General features: G+C 43.4%; 1 protein-coding gene across 2 annotated transcripts in view; it reads left to right on the top strand.

Moving 5' to 3' along the window:
• Positions 1-16,164, top strand: part of LOC129172070 (cholesterol 24-hydroxylase-like) — an 18,894-nt gene extending 2,730 nt beyond the window's left edge. Inside the window, exons 2-15 of one of the 2 annotated variants that reach the window (XM_054761434.1) lie at positions 1,996-2,073; positions 3,557-3,638; positions 8,879-8,952; positions 9,027-9,113; positions 10,513-10,651; positions 11,246-11,356; positions 12,135-12,297; positions 12,380-12,445; positions 12,524-12,596; positions 12,671-12,755; positions 12,977-13,087; positions 13,152-13,240; positions 15,587-15,653; positions 15,725-16,164. In XM_054761434.1, coding sequence (XP_054617409.1) covers positions 1,996-2,073; positions 3,557-3,638; positions 8,879-8,952; positions 9,027-9,113; positions 10,513-10,651; positions 11,246-11,356; positions 12,135-12,297; positions 12,380-12,445; positions 12,524-12,596; positions 12,671-12,755; positions 12,977-13,087; positions 13,152-13,240; positions 15,587-15,653; positions 15,725-15,874 — 1,375 coding nt within the window. In that variant the 3' untranslated portion in view covers positions 15,875-16,164. Of the gene's footprint in view, positions 1-1,995; positions 2,074-3,556; positions 3,639-7,044; positions 7,182-8,878; positions 8,953-9,026; positions 9,114-10,512; positions 10,652-11,245; positions 11,357-12,134; positions 12,298-12,379; positions 12,446-12,523; positions 12,597-12,670; positions 12,756-12,976; positions 13,088-13,151; positions 13,241-15,586; positions 15,654-15,724 lie in introns of those variants that run through there. The other variant, XM_054761435.1, reaches the window with a different exon arrangement.

Here is a 16,164-nt window from a genome sequence, read left to right as displayed (position 1 = left end):
ATTGTCCATAGGTATGAATGTGAGTGTGAATGGTTGTTTGTCTATATGTGCCCTGTGATTGGCTGGCGACCAGTCCAGGGTGTACCTGTCGCCCGAAGTCAGCATGCCCCAAGTCTGGTGTGGAAAGCGCGGAAAATAACGGCGCTTAGAGCCCAGTATGGAAAATCTCAGAGAATCATAACACATTCATTTACAGCACAACAAGGCGCAAATGAGTGTTCACGAAGGATTGTGTGAATCCGTGCCAAAGTAATTGTGTTGTCGGGTGATGTGCATGGTCTCATTACATTTGATATTCATATGAGCTCGTCTGTTTGATGCAATTTAAGGCAAAATAAGGTTCGGACCTTCGCTGTGAAAAAAATTGGACCTTACTTAATTTTAATTGAAGACCTCTAGTGTACTTTGTATACAGGGAGTGTAATTGTATCCCCTCTTTGTTTTTGTCCTTATCCGATTTGTAATACTTATTGACATAAATAATATTTTTACATGTTTTAAAAAAATTTTTTTTACTAAAACTGACTAAAACGTTTTTAGTTTTTGTGGACTAAATCTGGACTGAAACTATTACACGTAGAAATGACTAAAATGTGTCTAGAACAAAAAGCATTTTCATCCAAAAAACTAAGACTAAAAATGACTGCCAAAAACAGCACGGGTCTATTGTGGCTAATTCTGCAACTCAAGCCACAACACAATAAATAGTAATGCAATCACGGGACTCAAGAAGGTCACAACATCCATCCATCCATTTTCTATGCCGCTTCTCCTCATTAGGGTCGCGGGGGTATGCTAGAGCCTGTCTCAGCTGACTTCGGGCGAGATGCGGGGTACACCCTGGACTGGTTGCCAGCCAATCGCAGAGCACATATAGACAAACGACCATTCACACTCACATTCATACCTATGGACAATTTAGAGTCTCCAATTAACCTAACATGCATGTTTTTGGAATGTGGGAAGAAACCGGAGTACCCACACACGCACGGGGAGAACATGCAAACTCCGCACAGAAATGCCCCAGGGGAGAATCGAACCAAAGTCTTCCCGATCTCCAGACTGTGACTGTGTGGCCGACATGCTAACCACTAGACCACAGTGCGGCCAGGTCACAACATAAATAATTAAAAATTAAACAGGTAATGTTACATTATTATTTCGTAGTGGGGAATGTGCAGATCACATGTTGTTAATTGGTTGTTGCTTATTGTTCAGTGGAGAATAAATGCTTTATGGGACTTATTCTCCAGTCCTGTCTCCTTTTCAATCATACTGTCCACATTTGGTGATCCTCCACGTGAGTGATATGTCCACCGACAACAGCATGGCCGTACCGGCGCCGCTCAGTGCTAACGAGGCACCTAACACCGGTGCTATAGATGCCCGTCTTTTATGAACACAGCACATGTCTGTGGTTTCAAAACATGGAAGCCCAGTTTCAACTGTGAGGAATAACACAGGACATGACAAAGTATTTCCACGTAGTGGCCGCGCTGCACCTTCACTTTCTCTCATACCGCAGCAACGGTAGAACGCACAATTTGAATAGTTTTGAAACTGTGACTTTTTCATACAATGCTATACTTTGAAACAGGTAAAAGTCTGGCCTAGGGCGCCACTTTGGGTAGAACCGGCTCTGGTGTACACATTTTACTGTAACACCCAGAAGGGTGTTGTGTGTCCATCCCCCCTTCTTCTTCTTCAAAACAGCCGGACGTCAGACTAACTCAATCAACTTCAGGCAGAGTTTTGTTGAAGAAAAAAATGTTTTTGTCCTTTCTTTTCATCCTGGCACTTCATGTGTTGGGCATCCTGTTGTCGTTGCTGTTGGTAGCCTTCCTGGGCTACTGTGTGTACATTAAATATGTGCACATGAAGTATGATCACATACCTGGACCACCGCGGGAAAGGTAAACGTTTGTTTGTTTGTTTGCTTGATTGACCACAACTTATCTCAACGCACCGTTACTCTTTTCTTGGTTGTTTGTCTAGTTTTTTGTTTGGACATTCCGCTGCTCTTTTGAGGATACTTGCAAAGGAAGGAAACACGTATGACTTATTTCTGGAATGGTATGTACTTTTGCACTGCACTTGTTGTATATACAAATACATACACTGCTGATCAAAATCTTAAGACCAGTTGAAAAATTGCAGGAATTTGCATTTTGCACATTTGGATCTTAATGAGGGGCCGCATGGTGGTCTAGTGGTTAGCACGTTGGCCAATACAGGAACAGCCTGGAGATCGGGAAGACCTGGGTTCGATTATCCCCTGGGCATTTCTGTGTGGAGTTTGCATGTTCTCCCCGTGTGCGTGTGGGTTTTCTCCGGGCACTCCGGCTTCCTCCCACATTCCCAAAAACATGCAGGTGAGGTTAATTGGCGACTCTAAATTGTCCATAGGTATGAATGTGAGTGTGAATGGTTGTTTGTCTATATGTGCCCTGTCCAGGGTGTACCCCGCCTGTCGCCCAAAGTCAGCTGGGATAGGCTCCAGCATGCCCCCGCGACCCTAATGAGGATGAAGCGGTATCGAAAATGGATGGGTGGATGGATCTTAATGAGGTTTCAAGTAGAGCTACAATATGCAAAAGCAAGAAGGGGGAGTGAGACAAAAAGAACTTTGAAAAAGTAATTTATTGAAAACAACAATTAAACTGAAATAGGCTGTTTATCACCTGATCAAAAGTTTAAGACCATCGCTCAAAAAATAACAAAAAACTCTGCAAACCAGAACAAAAAATGTTCTCAGTAGGACTCAGTAATGAGTAGCTCACCCATTCTTGTTAATCACTTCAAAAATTGGTTTGGGCATTCTTGATGCGAGTGTTTCCAGGAGGCTAGTGGGAACATTGCTCCAAGTGGTGAAGATGGCTTCACCAAGGGCATCAACTGTCTGGAACTGATGGCCATTTTTATAAACTTCCTTTGCCATCCATCCCCAAATGTTCTCCATGGGATTTAAACCAAGGGGAACATACAGGATGGTCCAAAAGAGTGATGTTATTCTCCCAGAAGAAGTCCTTGGTCAAGCGAGCATTGTGAACTGCAGCATTGTCCTGTTGAAGAACCCAGCTGTTACCACACAGACGAGGGCCCTCAGTCATGAGGGATGCCCGCTGCAACATCTGCACGTAAGCAGCCGCAGTTTGACGACCCTGCACCACCTGAAGCTCCAGAGTTCCACTGAATGAAAAAGCACCCCAGATCATGATGAACCCCCCTCCAATGATCCGGGTAGAAAACATCTCAGGTGGGATCTCCTTGTCATGCCAGTAACGTTGGAAGCCATCTGGACCGTCAAGGCTAAATTTTTTCTCATCAGAGAATAAAACTTTTTTCCACCTTTCAATGTCCCATGTTTGATGCTCCCTGGCAAAGTCTAAACGGGAAGTTTTGTGCCGTTGAAGGAGACGAGGTCTACTTAAAACCTCAGTAAGATCCAGATGTGCAAAATGCAAACTCAAGCATTTTTCAACTGGTATTAACATTTTGATCAGGTTTGTATGTTCATACATACACTCCTTAATGTGTTAAATGTTATAACTTGTAGGGCAGAACGTTATGGATCCGTGTACAGGATTAACATGTTGCACTACGTACGAGTGTTCACCACCAGCCCAGAGGCCACCAAGGTAATGTATATACAGTACTATATGTTTGTACAACCTTATAGGCGCTTCCCGCCCTTAAGCGATGGGTCGTTCATGACTCTTGGAGCTGGCTCTTCGAAGTGAACGAGCTGTTGTTTTTTTCTCGTCTTTTTTTCTGTGAAAGCTGCATGTGTTTGGTCAAAATGTGCGGTGTTGTGTGTGTGTGTGTGGACACTAAGCAGAAGTGGGAGGAGTTGCACACACACACAGAAGCTGGAAAGGTGAGCAAATGAGCAGCAGGAAAGAAAAGCGGAGACTTCTTGACTGCCATGGGCTGGCAGAGGCCTCACTCCACTTAACGACCGCAAAAGACTGAAACTATTTTTGTTTGGTCGTGCCTGTACCTGAAAAGACATACACTTTGGATGTTGCACCATTCCGTCAGTCAAGAGCTGTCCTATCTTGTCTTTAAGCATGAACTGATGGTGGTGAAACTTCTTCTAAAACAACCTGAACAGTCCCGTTGCCATCCTTCCAATGCCCAACCAATCACATCATTCATCCCTCACTTTGACACATTTGACGTCAGTATGCCCTAAAACATTGAAGGAGACGAGGCTTCGAAGAGCTTTTTTCTTCTTAAAAGCCTTTTCTGATAGATGGCATCTGATGGTTACTGGACTGCAGTCAGTGAGAGTTGAGTGGTGTAATGATATTTATTACACACAATGGAAAAAGATACAAAGGGGAAAAGCAAGGTAAAAGTCCAACACAAAACACCCGGAAAGCTCACGGGGAAAAAAGGCAAGAACTAAGGGAGCTACCAACACACACGGCAGAGGAAACTAGCAAAAGGCAAACTCAAAAGCACTGCTGAAACCCAAGCAGGCAGGATTAACTTAGAGAGGTACTCACACTGCTGGAAAACACGCTAAGCAGGGGTACAGGCAGAACAGCAAACAGCTGAGACTAGGCAAGGCAATTTAGTAGCAAAATGAGAATGCTGGAGAGAGCCGTGGATGACGTGAGTCTGGCAACAATCTGGCGAAGAGTCGTGGTGAGCTTGCTGCTTAAGAGTCGCCGCCAGATGGGATGCAGGTGCGTCAGTTAGCTCGTGATAGGCAGGAGAGGGGCAGCAACACAGTGCACAGAACGTGACAATAGAGATATAAAGAAAATAGCAGTGGCATGGGAACTCAGCGCCAGAGTAAACATCGGGTACGTTTACATTAATTTACACAGACATTTATGTAAGCTTATCTTCAATACTAGCAAGATCCGGTCATGAACACCGGACGCTTTTCCTCCTATGAACTGCTTTGATACTTCCAAATTCCCTCCAATCAAAACCGTGGGAGACTTGTACAATTCGCTCTGGATGTGAAGGCGTCGCTCACTAGTGTAGCTGCTCACAGCTTGTGGGGTCCCGTGTGCAGGGTTTGCTATGTGTTGGTGATGAGTTTAGCCAATCGCAGTTGTTTGTTGCCTCTCATGTGTGGCGCCCATTACTGTGTCCGACCTCAGAAGCACTGGCGCACTGCGAAAGGCCTTGCTTATGCAACTCAACAATCCCAACGTGTTCAAAGAGAGAACGTTTTTTCGCCTTTGCCATCGAGACGTCATGACAGTGTAAACACCCCACACTAAGTCATTCAATTCACATTTTTGCCAAGATTTTGCCTTTTGAAGGCTGTGCTCTGAAACATTTGATCAGCTGATGAACAGCATATTTCACTTTAATGCTACTTTGCAATAAATTGCTTACTCTAATTTTTTTTTGTCTCACTCCCATTTCTTCTTTTTGCAATTTGAAGCTCTACTTAGAACCTCCTGAAGATCCATCCCTCAATACCTACTGCTTATCTGAGGTTGGCTTGCGGGGGCAGCAGCCTAAGCAGGGAAGCCCAGACTTCCCTCCCCAAAGCTACTTTGTCCAGCACCTCCAGGCGGAACCCGAGTTGTTCCCAGGCCAGTTGAGAGACATATTCTCTCCAACATCGTCTGAGTTGGAGTTGCCACCATGGACTCCCAGATGACACTGCTTCTTATCTCCACCCTACAGTGAAAACTCATTCGGTCTCCTTCGGTCACTACCCAAAGCTCATGACCAAAGGTGAGGGAAGGAATGTAGATCAACCACAACAGACTGATGCCGAATCCGCATTACTGCAGGTGCCGCACTAATCCGTCTGCCAATCTCGCGTTCCATCCTTCACTACTTATGAACAAGACCCCTTACTTATGTCCTTAAACTCCTCCTTGGGGCAGGATGTCATCCCCGACTGGGAGATGGTACTCCACCCATTTCGTCTGAGTTGGAGGCGCTGATTCTCATCCCAGCCACTTCAGATTTGGCTGCGAACCAATCCAGTGAGAGTTGAAGATCACAGTCCGATGAAGCCAACGGGACCACATCATCTGCAAAAAGCAGAGACCCAATCCTGCAGCAACCAAAAAACGATTCCCCTTAACGCCCTGGCTGCGCCTAGAAATTATGTCCAAAAAAGTAATTAACAGAATAAGCGGGCAGCCCTGGAGTCCCACCCTCACTGGAAACAAATCCGACATATTTCTGGCAATGCGGAAGCTCTGACACCAGTCTTACAAGGAGCGAACCGACTGAATTATGTGGTGCGGTACACCATACACCTGGAGTACTCCCCACAGGATCTCTCGAAAAACACGAGGCGCTTCTTGACGAACTCAACAACCTCAGCCCCAGAGATATCTGAACAGAACATCTTAGCTTTTTGTTATAGATGAAAAAGAACATTTGTGTAATCTCTAATAATGTATCTCATTCATAATGAATCAATTTCATTTTTGCTCGAGGGTTCCTTGCTTGGAAGACAAAGGGCATGCTGGTGACTCTGCTATGCCCCATGTGTGTAGGTCAGATGGGCTTGGAAGCACATTGTAAGCTGCCTGGATGAGGAATTTGATGCAGTGAGGCTTGGCTTTCCAAATGTCAGTCCGGGTCACCTTCCTCTCAACAGTGTCCCCTCCCCTTGTCCAAGCTCCCTGTTGCATCATCCCCACAGCCTTGCAAGATCTTGTCTCCTCCACTGCTGCTCTCACTTCTGCTTGACTCAGGTGCTGTCTTTCCTTCCCTGTGCTGTTCACTTGTGAAGTTGAAAAGGATCCCAGCCCTGCACAGCCTCGTGCTACCACACCCACAAGACAGCATCCTCTGACCTTCACTTCCTGCCAGTCCTCACTTGAATTCCAGCTTTCGCAACCTTTGGATCACTTGAGTCCTTGTACTGCACCACTTCTCTCGCTCTCGCTACTTTGAATTTTTCCTCCAAGGATTTTAAGGGCAGCTGTAGCTTGTTGTTACACCCATAAAGTGCAATGCTGATCAGGTTCTTTGGTAGTCCGATCCATCTCCAAAGGTGTTTGCTGACCTTCCTTTCTAAGGTCTCGACTGTAGAGATTGGGACGGCATAGACGAGAAGGGGCCACAGAAGCCTGCAAAGAATGCCGTGTTGATAGACCCAGGCTTTGAGCTTTTCAGGGAGGCAGGACTTGTTCTCAGACTTCATCCATCCATCCAACTCAGTGCGGGTTGACTATGTGAAACCGGTACTTATCCTCCTCCTTTCCTCAGCACTATAGATCTTGACTTAGCAAGTTTGAAACACATCCGAATCCACCGGCAGCCTTGGACTGATTCTTTCATGGCTGTGAGGTAATCTGTGAATGCCCTGATGGGTGGCTCAGCAGATTTGGTGAGCATATTCGTGGCTAATAAGAACAGTGTCACAGAGATTGTGCACCCAGTGATGATCCCCATCTCCACCTTGTGCCAACTGGATGTAGTTGCTCCTGAAGAGACCCTCATTCTGAAATTGTTATAATAATCAGAAATGAGCTCTCTCCACCTGCTGGGGACATGATGTTGCAACAGAGTGAGCTGGATCAGCTTGTGAGGAATGGAACCAAATGCGCTAGCTAGGTCAAGCCACAACACTGATAAGTTGCCTTTGTTTTCTTTGGCCTCGCATATTAGCTGTGTCACCACACCAGTATGCTTCACACATCCTGGCATCCCTGAAAAAGACTGACGTGTCTTTGTAGCTGTTTGTTATCAGGTAGGTGCAAAGCCGCTTGTAGATGGCACTGAAGAAGATCTTCGCCTTGACGCACAGCAAGGAGAATATGTGGAACTGGTTTGGGATTCCTCAATTCCTCGTTTGGGATTCATACCCCTTCAGTGTGCCATGCATCTGGGATTTTCCATTTTATCCAGAAAGTTTGGCACAGTTCTTGTACACTTTATCGCTCTGTTGTATCAAACTATTGTATCAAACTGCAAGTCCATTTCAGGGGGAGTCCTGTGAGGAGTCAAGTTTCCCACTCTGCTTCTGCCCCAGCAGGTCTTGAAAGTGAACTTGAAAGGGTTGCCAATAAATGCAGCTGGTTTTCGTGCCCTCTTGCGTTTTCACTTCCGATGCCTTCCAAACTTATTCCATAGGGCAGTTGCCCTCAACCACTGGGGCATGGCCTATTACAGGTCCCTGGGTGGGCCGAACCGGGCCAGGAGAAAATTCAGCTAGCAAACAGCGATGTATAATCTCTAAAAAACAAAGTCCAGCCTCATACTTGTGGATGGTGGCTCTGTATTCATCAGGTGCTTTTAATTTGATATTGTTCCTGTCTTAGTTTTACACAATACATAATATATGATAAATGAGATCACTATAATGTATGCGCATTACTACTATTTATATCCATTCTTGTCTTCAATCACGGTAAGCTACAGTGAATGCACGACGTCCTTTCGCTGGCAGCCCAGACTTTCGTGTTGTTTAAGAGACGGACTGTCAACCGGTTGTTAGTCTTGTGATACCCGGTGCATGTCTCTATAATCCATTCATCTAAGGTTTATGGCTGAGTCGTATTGATCTACTGGTGCAACCGTATATATCTCGCTTGTCAAACCGGCTATCCGGTCACATCGGTGTGTTGTTTGCAATCCTAGCCATTATTTTATTCAAAAAATTATTTACAGTTTGAAACCCCAAAGTTTTTGTGTATTGTTGTTGTTTGTTGTGAGCAGCAAGCCTCTGAACGCACCATGTGACTTTCTCTCACGCTGCACAGATAGACTACTAAACCGTATTTTTCCCCCTTTTCTTTTATGTCATATTTGGTCCCATGTTGGACACCCCTGACTTAGCGTGTTGTCTTTGATCTAAGCTGCCAAGCTATCATGCCAGTACAATGATATAGCTTATTTTCCTTTTTCCCTGTGATTGAGGTGATTGTTTTTTTTTCAGGAAGTCCTGATGTCCTCAAAGTATCACAAAGACATCCTCCTCCACACAAGACTCTTCAATCTGTTTGGTGAAAGGTCAACTGCTCGTGCACATTAAGAAGATAACGAGAAGATAATAAATGATACTTTACCTGGTGTTCTACTTGCAGGTTCTTAGGTAATGGGCTGCTAACGGCCAGGGACCATGAACAGTGGTATAAACAACGACGCGTCTTGGACCCCGCCTTCAGCAGCCTGTGAGTGATGACGTGCTCCACACAAGAAGCATGCTAGCTAGCTCAGTATGTTCGCCGTGTGGAATTATTTGTAAGTTTGGTCTTTGGATTGTAAAAATGCAGTTTGCAATGACAGTGCTGGTTATGTGAGGGGGGAGCAAGGTGTCTTCCTTTAATACTTCTAGTCTAATATATCGGCTCCCAATTGACTCCCAACAATGCGAGCCGGCTCCTGTCGCTCTTTTCAAAGAGCTGTCTCTTAAAGCCAATTCGTTTGCGACCATCACATCACTAACGGCTACTCACAACATGTGACTGTATGTTGCTAGACAGCCTGCAAACCAATAAAGAAAACTACGTACACAAGGCTTACTTTTCTTGATTTAGTGAAGCTGTCTTTGACATGCATTTATGCGAGCGGTAACTTTAACATACTAAAAATGCAATTACTATCTATAAATGTGCATGCTAAACAAAAGTAGCTAGCCAAAACACAGAGATACATTGCTAACAGGTACAGCAAACCATCAAGTTTCCAAACATATTCAAAGTAATAATTCAGGAGCATTTGAGATTGCTATTTTAAGTGCTTTGTACACATAGATACTCACAAAAATGAAGGTTTCCCAAAGGTCAAACGTTTTAGAGCAAACACTGCTTGTTTGTGAGATTTTTCAAACTTTGTTTCTGCCGTTGCTAGTTTGTGCTTCACTGAGAGAGGAAAAATATCAAAGGTTGTCTAATAGTGAGAAGCGCGCTCACTTTTGCTGCCATTGAAACGATTCTTTTTGAAGAAGATGTCTCACGTTAACCTATTAACCTTGGCTATTTAACCATTTTTACTATAAGTTTTTTACTTATTTATTTACCTACTATGAACCCATTTACACATTTAAATCAACTCAGAAACCACATAAAACCACTGCCTTTGATCCAAAGACATGACAGTTATTTTTGACAAAATGTTTCATATAAATATGGCACTTTTTCGATAACTTGCAGTATTTGCCTTACTCTTCTATGATGGAAAAGCGGCTGCCTGTATCAGTATCTGTTCAAATCAGTATCGGTAATGAAGTGCTGGACAATATCGGTATTTCAGATATCATAAAGAAAGCCAATTATCAAGCATCTCTACTGATAATTCATTCACACTATATCTTGTACATGTTGACACAGAGAATATTCGGTTTGTGTAAGCTGCATGCTTCACAATGTCCGTGCCGGGGCTCGAATACAGGACCTTCGGAATGAGAGATGAGAGCGCTGACTGTTGGGCCCAAAGCCTTTACTGTCAACCCAATGTTCAGCGCAGCCCTTAAGCCAAAGGAGTGAAGTTTACCAACGTACACTTGCACAGCTGCACTGGCTGGCATCCGTTACACTTGCATGAAAATGTTCAGCATGCATGTGCGTGCAGGTATCTGCGCAGTCTGATCGGGACGTTCAACGAGGCAGCAGAGATGCTGACCACCAAACTGTCAGAGATCGCCGACAGAAAAGCTCAGGATGACGTGCGGCAACTCATCAGCCGCGTCACCTTAGACGTCATCGTCAAGGTACAGTCTGTTACAAACGTCAGTACGCCTCTCACATTGCTTCAGATATTTGGATATTTTCATGGGACAACACCAAATGAATACCACATTGATACAATGTAAAGTAGTCAGTGTATAGATTGTGTAACATTTTACATTTACTGTCCCCTCAAAACAACTCACCACACAACCATGAATGTCTCAACCTCTGGCAACAAAGGTGAGCGCCAAATTGTGTCCAAAGTGTGAATATTTATTGTGGATAGCATTATTTTCCTAAATCTCTTGGGCATGGAAATGAAAAATGGGTAATTGGGTTTGAGTTTAACAGTTTAACGTAGGGGTGTACTCACTTTTGTTGCCAGAGGTTTAGACATTAATGGTCGTGTTGAGTTATTTTGAGGGGACAACAAATTTACACTGTTTTCAAAGCTGTATACCCACAACTTTACATTGTATCCAAGTGCCGTTTTAGTGTTGTCTGTGGAAAAGATATCATATGTGTAGAAATGTGAGGGGTGTACTCACGTCTACAGTATAACATACTGTAGCTAGCTCATCAGGCTGGTTTTGGTCTTATGTCAGATAAAGCGAAAGATTGTTTCTGTCGGTCAGGTTGCCTTTGGCGTGGATTTGGAGCTGCTGGAGAACGCTTCGACCTTCCCCAAGGCCATCGATACGTGTCTTAGAGGGTTGCTGTACAACCTGCGCAGCACCTTCTTTCAGGTACGACACACCGTTTGTTCGTGTTAACTTTTTGCTTCTATTATGGTCCCCGAGCACTGCAGAGATGCCTTTTAGCAAGCAGCTTTCTACAATGTATATTTTGCAAACAATTAAACCTAAGAAATAGTTAAGTTAAATTTTTAAAAAAGTTATACAGTATAACGTTTAAGGATACCATCTTTATCCTTCATGATGGTTGCGTCATTTGAGCGGCTTGAATAGGGCATGCAGCAACCCCAAAATGCGGGACCCAGTGCAGGTAAAAATATTTATTATATTCATCAGAGAAGGAAAAAAGAAAGTTTGCAGACGGTATGTGTAACAAAATACTACCCGGTAACAGATGTACAGCAAGCAGGAACCTTGCTAACACAATGATCTGACCCCCGAAAGACGACACCAGCTGAACTAAATAAAGAGACACTAAAATTGGAGGCAGGCGCGCGTTATAAAGAAAACAGAACTGAACAAAAAAGGAAGAGAATACAAAATAAAAGTTATGAAAACCGGAACTAAGGCACAAACAAGAAACTTAGCGAACTGTCATGCAGGCAGAAGCACAGAGCGTGACATTCTTGACACACTATGAAGGGGAAAAGTTAACTACAAAATACCGAAAGTGACGTCCTATCTTTGTTTTTATTTTTTTTATACGTAATGCATATGTAACCACAAAACGTAACACAAAACGTGACAACACAAACTAACTAAGTAATTTCAACAGCAGTTATTAACAGTTCATCTTGAACGTACTTGTTTTGACCTTGGAACATTCCAGCTCTACCCCAAGAACTGGGCCTTTGTCAAGGAGGTGAGGGAAGCTTGCAAGCTGCTGCGCTCCACCGGCGCCCAGTGGATCCACAACAGGAAGGTGGCCATTGAGAGCGGCAGAGACGTGCCTAAAGACATCCTCACGCAAATCATCAAGACGGTCCGCATAGGTTGGTCCATAAAGTGCATACAATAACATAAAGAGCACAGCGTGTACAGAACATAAACTCCACTCTTATGTCTTCATTTCAGAGGGAAGCATGACCAAAGAAGACGAAGAGTTCATGCTGGACAATTTTGTCACCTTCTTCATCGCGGGTGAGACTTTTTATTCTTCATGTTTCTTGTGGCTCAGTCCACATGCATCCCATAATGAATCCATTTGTCACCTTCCAGGACAGGAAACCACGGCTAACCAGCTGGCTTTCTGCATCATGGAGCTAGCTAGACATCCTGACATCCTGGACAAGTGAGAAGAAAAACACAAGCAGACAACAGAGAAATACCACAACTGTGTCTTGGACTTGATGTTTTGTCTGCCAGAGCCAAGAAGGAGGTGGACGACGTCATTGGGATGAAACGTGACATCAGCTACGACGATCTCGGCAAGCTAGTTTACCTTTCACAGGTACGCCCTTTTTTCATTTAAATGTTCAAATGAGTAAATACGTCCCTTACGTGACTCATGTCTCAGATATTTGGAAGCTAAGAAGGTCATTTGAGCCTGAACAAGCTTGTAGCATTGAATAGATTTTCACCAAATAATGGTACCACACAAGTAACAACCATAGAAATGAACTGTCATGCTACCTTCTAGTACCATTGTAACGCGTCCTTTGTCCCCTGAAGGTTCTAAAAGAGACTTTAAGGTTGTACCCAACAGCTCCAGCAACAGTCCGCCATCTCCCCAATGACATAGTCATCGACGGCATCCACGTACCAGCAGGCGCCATTGCCCTCGTAAGCCTTTGATTGACATGAACATACAAGTGTTTTGGAAGAACTAACCGCTCATATTATTCAGTTCAGCTCCTACGTGTCCAGTAGAATGGCCAAGTTCTTCAAGGATCCGCTGGAATTTAACCCTGACCGCTTTCACCCCGATGCTCCCAAGTAAGTCACCTCGGATCAATAAACACCACAGCAATAAACTCATAGGATGGAACTCAAATCATGTCATAGCACCACAAACACTCTACTTTTACCACTGAATGCTTGTCATTTTCCCACAATACTGTCTTCAAATGATCACATGAATATAAGGCAGGTTTGTGTGGAAGTCTTCACATTCACTTTGAAAATATGGGACTTTATCCTCAAAGATAAAAAAATATTTGAAATCGGGATATTCTGGTTCTGGTTAGGGGTGTTCCGATCCAATCTTCAGGATCAGGATCGGCTGCCGATCCGCTGTATTTTGAAGATCGGATAATATCGACTTCCGCCACATCTCCGGTTGCCTCGTATCGTTCTTAACTCTGGCCACACTCCAACACGGCAGGTGCGGCAATACGCCTCAAAGCTGGTTGCCACTCGACTCCCTCCGCCACCCAGAAGAAGAAGTAAACGCAACACCACCATGCAGACATGTTCACCACGGTGTACCTTGGTGAAGTTAGTTTCACGTTAAACGTTGGATATTTGGCTCTGTAGCTACAGCAGTAGTTCCCCCTCACTGTGCCCGGGCTGTGTCATTGTGCGGGGAGCTCGCACGCGGTGGCGGAGCTACGTGGTGGCCACCCTTGGCTACTCTCTGCCCACCCCACTGGCCATCCAGATATGCCAGGTATCAACTTATTGCCACCCCTATGTGAGTAATGGTCTCACCTTGGCCACCCCAATGAAAAATTTCTGGCTCCGCCACTACTCGCACGAGTTGTGCTGCTCTAACCGCAGGTTGTTTATACTAGGGACTGTCAATAAATTACTATTGCGCTGAAGAGAGTTTGTTAAAAAAAAAAGTAACATATTCTAAATCATACCACAAATTGATCTATAACCGTGTCAAATGATAAATATATTCCAATTTAATCTTTTATTGGATGGACTTTTATTTGTTTTAGGGACCTGACTCACCCGGGTTTGTTAAGAAGACAAACAATATTGTTTGTTATGCTGTGTAACAAAAAAGTGAATTCAGCAATACTTTGGTTGCATTATTTCTAATGTTTTGAAGAGCTAGTTTCATAACCATATTCAAGTCCACCAATTCATCTTTGTGACAAAAGCTTATTCTTAAAAAATAATTTAAAAAAAAAGAAAAAAGGATCGGTACCAGATTGGATCAGTGCGGATCGGCAAGGCTATAAAAAAAATTGGATCAGATTGGAAGCCAAAAAATGTGAATCGGGACATCCCTAATTTTAGTAATATTATTACTTATTATTACTATCCATCCATCCATCCATTTTCTATACTGCTTCTTCCTCATTAGGGTCGCGGGGGCGTGCTGGAGCCTATCCCAGCTGACTTCGGGCGACAGGCGGGGTACACCCTGGACTGGTCGCCAGCCAATCGCAGGGCACATATAGACAAACAACCATTCACACTCACATTCATATTATTACTATATTAATATTATTATTTTCTCACAGCAATAAAATTTCACTTTCTTAACAATAAGACTAATTTTCTAATAATATTACATCTTAATTTTTTTTCTCAGAAGAATTTATTGGAAAATCCAGTTTTTCCTCAAAATATTACAACTTTAATTTCATAATATTAGGAACTTTCTGGAAAGAAATACTACTTTCTTTTGTCATAATATTGCAAGGTAAGGCAAAGCAAGTTTATTTATAGAGTGTAGGGCTGGGCGATATATTGATATTTTTAAAATGTCGATCTTTTTTTTAAGAACAATATCAAAAACAAGTATGTTGTTCATGTAAATATAGACTGGATTTGATGTGGAGGTCTCATGTTTCAAGATGGTGCCGCCCCAGTGGCATCTAGTTACAGCAGCTCTGTAGTTTCTGCTGCGTTTTCAGTGTTTAATAGTGATTTAGTCGTACTTTCTTTTTGTTTTTTGTGCCATACCGACCCCTTAAGCAAGTGTGCACCTATGGATGTTCATCTTGTTACGTTCTCAGCTTGGATTTGAGCATTGCCAAAGTTGAGGATTTTCGCGCATCTTCTGGAAGATTGTTCCAGATTTTCAATTCCATCCCGAAGGGTGAAATCCACCCTTTTCCAAATGAGAATCATGGCCTCAGATTTGGAGGTGCTGAGTCTCATCCCAGAAGCTTCACACTTAGAGGCTATCCACATGGAAACGTTTTCAAGTCAAGACGGCAAAGTATTTTATTGTTTCAGCCTCTCATCCACATGGGAACGGCGTTCTGGGAGCCCTGAAATTGTATTTTTTGAAAACGACAACAACTTAATCCTTGAAATTATATGATTTTTTTTAAAAGTGTGACTACTTCCTATGCATGATTTGTTCTTTTGTTTTGTCAGGCCTTTTTACTGCTACTACCCCTTTTCCCTGGGCCCGCGTGCCTGCCTTGGAAAGAGCTTTGCTGAGGTGATTAAAAAAACAAAAACAAAACAGAAGCAACGATGCAGTGACGTAATGTGAGTTGTTTGTGTGGACAGATGGAGGCCAAAGTGGTGATGGCCAAGATTCTGCAGAGGTTTGACTTCACCCTGATGCCGAACCAGAGCTTTGACATCCTGGATGTGGGCACCCTGAAGCCCAAGAGTCGGGTGGTGTGCTCCATCAGACACAGGAAGCAAAGTGCATGAATACAGCAGGAGGCAGGTTCACCAAGATGCAAAGAAAGGAAAAATTTATTGTAGTTTATGCTCTTGGTGAGGGTTGTGGTCAACATCGCAATTAACTTAGCGGGATTGTAATCAAAGTCAATTTTATTCTTTCTTTAATTTCCCTTTATTGTCAGCTTGCAACCAATCAAAAACACTTAAAGCTTAAAATTGACTTTATAGTGAACATAATATTTTCTTCTCTCACTTAAATCTTAATTGAGCAAACCTTTTTCATCAATTCATGCCCTTGAATGAATTATTTGCACATA

The sequence above is a fragment of the Dunckerocampus dactyliophorus genome, chromosome 19 (assembly GCF_027744805.1).
Source record: "Dunckerocampus dactyliophorus isolate RoL2022-P2 chromosome 19, RoL_Ddac_1.1, whole genome shotgun sequence".
NCBI lineage: Eukaryota > Metazoa > Chordata > Actinopteri > Syngnathiformes > Syngnathidae > Dunckerocampus > Dunckerocampus dactyliophorus.
This window is presented reverse-complemented; position numbering and strand designations above follow the sequence as displayed.